Source organism: Vombatus ursinus, unplaced genomic scaffold (assembly GCF_900497805.2).
Source record: "Vombatus ursinus unplaced genomic scaffold, bare-nosed wombat genome assembly UNPS02010394.1, whole genome shotgun sequence".
Classification (NCBI taxonomy): domain Eukaryota; kingdom Metazoa; phylum Chordata; class Mammalia; order Diprotodontia; family Vombatidae; genus Vombatus; species Vombatus ursinus.
In genome coordinates, this window is record NW_020950172.1 from 8,588,837 (window position 1) to 8,596,026 (window position 7,190).

The following is a 7,190-nucleotide window of genomic DNA, read 5'->3' on the forward strand; positions in this document are numbered from 1 at the left end:
CTCCTCCCCCTCCTGCCCCTCCCCCTCCTCCTTCTTCTTCTTCTCCCCAAGCATTAGTTTTCAGTCTCTCCTGGACCCTGACTGTCACCATCTCTGTCCCTGGGGGTCTCTCCTCCCCATTTGTCTCCACGTCTCCCTCTGCCTCTCAAGCTCAGTTGCCTGTGACAAGGAGCCCCCTCCACTCCCCTGGCCTGCAGCCCTTCCCCTCCCCCTCCCCAAACATGTACCCAATGCCATTAGTCACTCTTGGCCTGGTAACCATGTGTGTAGAATCGGCCACCAACATATGGAGAGGCTTTGGGAGACCGATAAAGCATGGAGACCGAAACGGGCGTGCCACATGAATAAGGCTTCCCTCAATGAAGGAGCTGACCGGGGGAGCTTGGCTGTTGGTTTGGAAAGTTTCCGAAGGGGAAGTGTCTCCCCTTTGTGGTCTCTAGGGCCATGCGGCCCAGTAGTGAAATCATTCATTTTCCCAGTAACTTTGGGTTATCCCTCCCAGTTCTGCCATCCTCTGTTCTAAGGCCCCTCCCAGCTCTGACATCCCCTGTTCTAAGGCCCCTCCCAGCTCTGTCATCCCCTGTTCTAAGTTCCCTCCCAGCTCTGCCATCCCCTGTTCTAAGCTCCCTCCCAGCTCTGGCATCCCCTCTTCTAAGGGCCCTCCCAGCCCTTGAGTTCTAGAATTCTCTGAACCATAGCCTGTTTCTTGCCATATTTTAGAGAACCAGGCAATATGCAGCCCGGTGGGAGAAACATAGCTCTGCTCTGGCTGTTGGCCTATCAGCCATCTGTGAGGAGCAGAGAGGGTGCCGGCTAATTGAATTTTCTGGTTAGTTAAGTCTTTTTCTCTCAGCTCTTCTTGCTAGAAATCTTTCAAAGACGTCCGGTTCCACTGTCCTTCCTGAAGAAAAGGACAAAACCCTATCGTGACAGATTTTCTTATTCCCAATTTACAGAAAAGGAAATGGGGACTCAGACATATTAAATGATTAGTCCAAGTTAATCATATACCAGAGATGTAACCAAGGTGAGGCGATCAGAGCTATGCCCAGGGCACCAACATTTAGAAGGTGCTGACAGCACCTGTCCTTCTTCAGGAGGGAAAAAAAAACCGAGTGGTCCATCCCCAAGCTGAGTAATCCCCAGACATTTGGTCTGAGACTGTCCCCAGGATTTCTTCGGTAGATTGAACTCCTGAGGAGCAAGATCCCACCACTAATGTAGGTTGGCACCTGATTTGCAACTTCCAGGCTCAGAGGGTCTCTCCCTGCTTTGATTCCCCCCTCCACTCTGGACATCAAAGTGATTTTTTTCCTAAAGCACAGATAGGTCCATCCATGTCACCTCCCTCCTCAGTAAACTACCATGGCTCCCTATTAGCTTCTGGATCAGAAATGAGTTCCTCTATCTGGCATTTGAAGCTCTGGCCCCTTCCTACTTTTCCAGTCACCTCCAGATCTTCTAGGATCCATTCATACATCCTGTTCAATCCTCCTCAGACCCGCTCTGGTCCACCTCAGTCCCTTTGCTCTGGCTGTGCATCATGCCTGAAATGCCCTCCCTCCTTCCCTGACTTCCTTCAAGAGTCAGCTCCAATCTCACCATCCACAGACGGCTGGCTCGGGTCCTTCTGGTGGCTGGGGCCCTCCCGCTGAAATGATCTTCATTCTATTCTAGTTATTTTTGTGACCTCTCACCCATTAGAATGGGGAAGGGATTGGCTTTGCCCTCCTTTGCATACCAAGCACACGACCCAGTGCCTGGCGCATTGGTGTCCAGTCATCCAGTCGCCTGCCTCTTCGTGACCCTGTGGACTTGTCCATGGGGTTTTCTTGGCAAAGATACTGGAGTGTTTGCCATCTCCTTCTCCAGTGCATCCCCGTTTTACAGATGGGGAATTGAGACAAATAGGGCTAAGTGACTTGCCCAGGGTCACACAGCTAGTACGTGTCTGAGGCTGGATTTGAACACAGATCTTCCTGACTCCAGGCCCAGCACTGTACCACCTAGCAGCCCATAGCAAATATTTAACAAATGCTTGTTTGTTTTTTCAGACCGATGGACTGACTGAGGTGGCTCGCCTCAGCTCGTTTCCTTTGTAAAATGGGGGCATTGTACCTGAGGGGCTTCTAAGGTGCTTTCAAGTTCTACATCTAGAATTTTACTCATACCCTTTGGACGCCTCTGAGCCTCAGTTTCCTCACCTGTGAAACGATGGGCTTGGCCTACAGGCCCTTGGAGTGCTCCCAGGCTCTGAGGTCTTGGGGGTCTTCTCTGTCTCCCCGACATTGTGTGCAGCCCCCACGTTCCAGCTCAGTGCCTTCTTGCTAAGCCAGCCTTGGCTCTTAGCCAGAGGGAGCTGCATGGCTGTTTCAAAGCCTGGGAGCGTTTTTTCCGGTGGGCGAGCTTTGGGGAACAGATGCTGCCCAGGAACGGGAGCAGTTGGTCTTACAAGTGAATTCCTGACTCACCCTCTCCCATTGTTTGTTATTAAGAGCTGGGTTTAAACCAGCTCTGGAGCCGAGAGATAAGAATGCCAGGTGACATTTACAAGCACGTGGTGGTTTGCAAAGCGCTTCACAGCTAGTAGTGCCCTTGGCAGGCAGGGCTGCCCACGGATACACCACGTGGAAGGGAGCCAGCAGGGCTGGACCGGGGCCCCAGGGCTGCCCCCTTCCTCACTCGGACGGCCTTCTGCGAGACACCTGCCCCCGCCTAACCTCAGCTTCCTCCTCTGGAGAATGGGATGGTCACAACTCCACAGAAGGAGCCTGGAGGCCAGAGACTCTGGCCTGTGTCTGAACAAGAAGCCTGGCTGAAAACATTTCTGCGGAGCCATCCTCACCTCTGAAGAAAAGCTTCTGGGGAGAGCTCACTACCTTCCAAGGCAAGCCCTTACACTTGGATAGTCCAATTGTCTGGAAGCCTTTCCTTACCTAGAGCCCAAAGTGACCTCTCTCAAATTCTCCCCGTTGCTCCTGGGTGGTTTTCTGGGGTCAGGCAGCACAAGGCGGAGCCATTCCCATTTCCCCGTGATGGCCTGTCAGACTCTTGGGACTGCCATCATGGGCCCCTCCCGGCTTCCCAAGCTTTGGAGGCGCCCAGTGGCTGGAGGGCTGGGCTGGGAGTCAGAAAGAGACCCAGCCCCGACACCTACGTGTCCACGGGAGGCCGCTGGGCTGCCCTAAAGCTTGGGTTCCCTACCTGTAAAACGACATTGAACTAGATGGCTTTGGAGGCCTTTTCATGGCTGTCAATGTGTCACGCCATGGTTCAGTGGTCCCGTAGGGGAGCATCTGTTGGGGTTAAAGATGAAGAGACCTGGGTTTGAATTCTGAGCCTCAGTACCCTCATCTGTAAAGTGGGGATTGGAGTAAGGGAGAGAGAAAGAGAGAGAGAGAGAGACAGAGACACAGAGACAGAGACACAGAGACAGAGACAGAGAGAGAGACAGACAGAGACAGATAGAGACAGATAGAGACAGATGGAAAAAGAGAGCGACAGACAGGGAGGGAGGGAGACAGAGAGAGCACTCCAAAGCCTACAGAGCAGGCCCATCCCTGACTGTCCTGCCGCCAGGACGCCACGCCTCGTCCCCTGCCTCTACACCCTCTCTTGAACCCGGCCCATCATCTTTCCGCCACTCAAGTCCTCATCGCTTCTCCCTGGTGAGAGGTGAGAGCAGCTGCTCACTTCTCTCCCTGCCCCCAACATCTCCCTTCTCTGGCTTGCCTTCCCTGGAGCTGGCAGAGGAAGTTTCTAAGGTTCAGGCCTAACCGTGTTGCTTCCATGCTCCAGAAACTTCAGTGACTGACTCCCTCTCACCCTTGGAAAACCCCCAGCTCCTGAGTCTGGCATTCGAGGCCCTGCGCAGTCGACTTCTGGTTTCCTTTAACCGCTGATCGTCTGTAAAGTGCCAGGATTAGTCGGGTGACCTCCCGAGTCTCCCCAGCTCTAAAGCAGCCTCCTGTGGTCCCCTTCACAGACAGGACGTTCCAGGAAAACTGGACTCCCAGCTGTGCCCATCCTCCACTTGTCTCCTGCCTTCAGACAAGTCGTCCTCTGTGTCTGGAATGCCCTCGATCGACCAAGAAAGCAGCGTGCATTAATTTAACGCCTACTGTGTGCCAGACTGTGCAGAGATCTGGCTTTCCATAGACAGACAAGGAAGCCTCCCCTGCTCTCAAGGAGACGCCACCTCTGCCGCTCTGTCCTTCCAGGTGCACTAATGCCAACAAGCCAGCCTTCGTGAACGCTTATCAGTTAGGAAGAACAGTAGACTTAAGTTAGAGTCCTGGCAGACCCTTAGAGCATGAAATGACCACTAAAGGACAATGGGCTACCGTGGAAAGAGCCGGGGGACTCAGGTTCAAATCCTGCTTCTGATGTTTTCTGTGTGTGACGCTTTGCTGGTCATTGAACCTCTGACCCTCTGGAGAAAGAAGGAAGTTGCTCTGAATGACTTCTAAGACCTGTCCATCTGTAACCTCAGTTTCCTTGTGTGTTAAATAATGTAGTAGGGGGGCAACCAGGTGGTGCAGTGAATAGAGCTCTGGCCTTAGAGTCAGGAGGACCTGAGTTCAAATCAGCCTCAGACACTTAATGCTTAACTAGCTATGTGACCTTGGGCAGGTCACTTAACCCCGATCGCCTCACCCAAAAAATAAATAAATAAAGTAGTTGGGTTTGATGGCTGCTGAGCTCCCTTTCAGATCTAGCCTCAGTTTCCCCATCTGGAAAACATTCTCTGGACCCTCTCAGGCCCCTTCTGACCCTAAGCTGATGCTCCTATGTTCTATCAAATCCTTTACAACTCAAGACCTCTGCCCTTTCTTATTCTGGGACCTTTGGGAGGTGGTCAAGAGTTCAGAGAAGGGCGGGGGGGGGCTGCCCCGATGGTCTGTGGCAAAGAGATCAGGCATTGTTAGGAAATGAGGGGGGGGAGAGAAAGTGGGGCCAGGCATAGAGAGCTTTGAATGCCAGCCCACAGAGGCATGACTGTCCCATAAGTGGCAGGGAACCAAGAAAGGTCGTTTGGGAATTGTGTGTTCCAACCTGGGCATGAGGAAGGTGGTTCTGGGAGCCGGGAGGGGAGGGGCTGTGGGAGGAGGAAGAGGAGGATGGGGCAAAACTCCTTGGTACTCCCAAGTGGCCTTCGAGGCCCCTGGCCACAAGCGCTCCTCAGACAGTGACAATAGCTAGTATTTTTACAGCGTTTTTAAGGGTTTGAAAAGTGCTGTACTTAATGTTGTATCATTTATCCTCATAACAACCCTGTTATGTAGGGCTACTACCCTCATTGTACAGAAGGAAAAACTGAGGCAGACGGAGCTGCAGTGCCTTGTCTCGCATCTAGTAAGAATTTGCAGCCCTGCATTCTACAACCTGGCACCGGGTCAAACATCTAACACGCTTTCCATCCTCCCTCACGCGTCCTTTCCTCTGCCAGGTTTTCTAGACTGGGTCCCCAAGAAGATGCAGAGGGTGGGATGTGTCGAGCTGCTGAATACAGTGCAGAGGCGAATACAGCCCCGGCTCCACGTCTTTGGACACATTCACGAAGGTCAGTGACCGCCGAGGACCGAGGGGTCAGCGCCAGCTCCCTGAGCTGGAAGAGGCAGGATGGGCCAGTGAGGAGAGCCCTGGGCTTGGAGATCAGGGCAAGAGGGGTGGGGTTGAGTCCCAGCTCTGCCTCTGGACAATTTGCTCCTCTTTGGACATCAGTTTCCTGCTCTGAAAAATGAAAATAATAATCCATGCCTCACAAAGCATAATCCTTAATGGGTTGGTCACTGATAGCTGTGTGGCTTGGAACAAGACCCTTGCCCTCTCAGAGCCTGTGAAAAGAGGGGCTGGACAAGAGGGTCTGCAGGGGCCCTTCCAGACTGTGATTACGGTCCCTCGTGGCCCTCGTTTGATGCCTGGGAGGTTGGTAGTGTGACACAGGACAAGGCACAGACATCCTGGATGACCCTGTGGGGAACGGGGTTGTTGTTATTGCCATTTTACAGATGAAGAAACTGAGGCAGACAAGGGTTAAGCGACTTGCCCAGGGTCACAGAGCTAGTGAGTGTCTGAGGCAGGATTCGAATGCTGGGCAGTCTTTCTGATGCCCCCACACCCGGCACGGTGCCAGGAGCAAAGTGTCAGGAACATAGTAGGTACCGGCCTGGATTTGATTTCCACAGTGCAGAAATGTCATTCAGTCCCTCTCCCCTCTTCCATCTGAAGAGCGTTTAACAGGTTTGTGCTTCTTTCTGTCCTAGGGTACGGAGTCATGGCAGATGGGACAACCACCTACGTGAACGCGTCAGTGTGCACTGTGAACTACCAGCCTGTTAACCCTCCCATAGTCATTGATTTGCCCACCCCCCGAAACTCCTGATTGCTCCAGGGCCCCCGGTCATCTCCCCCCACCCCCGTTAGCAACTGTCTATGCCTGGCTAAAGACGGCAGAGCCTGGTTCTCCCCAGGAGCGCTACCCCCGCCACATCTGTTTTCCTTCTGCATCATCACATCTGGGGGAGGGGGCCACTCGCCCCCCGGGGCCGGGCCCACAGGCAGCTGGAAGACTGAGGGGCTGCGGTCCGCTTTGCGTGTATGTTCTATTTAATCTGTTAAAGGACACCGCCTCATGACGCCATGTACTGTTTCCATGTCTCATTTTTAAACAATTATCGGGCCTCCACCAACACACAATTTCGGGTACCTCTTGGGTACCCAGCCAGAGGAGACTAGGCTAGGACGTCGCTGTCCAATAATGGACAGACCTTCATTCGTGGCTGCTCTGGGAAGCTCCCTGCCTGGGGACTAGGGGAGGCAGAATAGTTCCAGCCAACGCGGGCCCCTGCCTTCAGGGAGGTTACAGTCTAGTAGGGGGATAGAAGACCCTAATCCACAACATTGCAGGAGAAATGCATTAGAAGGGGGTAAATGGTGGGACGGGAGGGAGATCTAATGAGGGGAAGCCCACACAAGGGAAGGAAGCCTGCTATAGTGGACTGAGCACTGAGATTGCATTCAGAAAGACTTGGATTTGAATCCTGCCACAGACACTGACTGCGTGACCCTGGGCAAGTCACTTGGTTTGTGATGACTGAAGGTGTTGGATTCAATGAATCCCTTCCTGCTTTGAATCTCTAATCCAATCATCACTCCTGCACCCGCTACCCTTCCCATGGGAGGATGGC

At 53.2% G+C, this 7,190-nt stretch overlaps 1 protein-coding gene across 1 annotated transcript in view; it reads left to right on the plus strand.

The window, feature by feature from the left end:
• The window catches only part of MPPED1 (metallophosphoesterase domain containing 1), an 85,842-nt gene extending 79,289 nt beyond the window's left edge, over positions 1 to 6,553 (plus strand). Inside the window, exons 5-6 of the mRNA XM_027854420.1 lie at positions 5,450 to 5,563; positions 6,267 to 6,553. Coding sequence (XP_027710221.1) covers positions 5,450 to 5,563; positions 6,267 to 6,385 — 233 coding nt within the window. The 3' untranslated portion in view covers positions 6,386 to 6,553. The remainder of the gene's footprint in view (positions 1 to 5,449; positions 5,564 to 6,266) is intronic.
• The last annotated feature ends 637 nt before the right edge of the window (positions 6,554 to 7,190 follow it).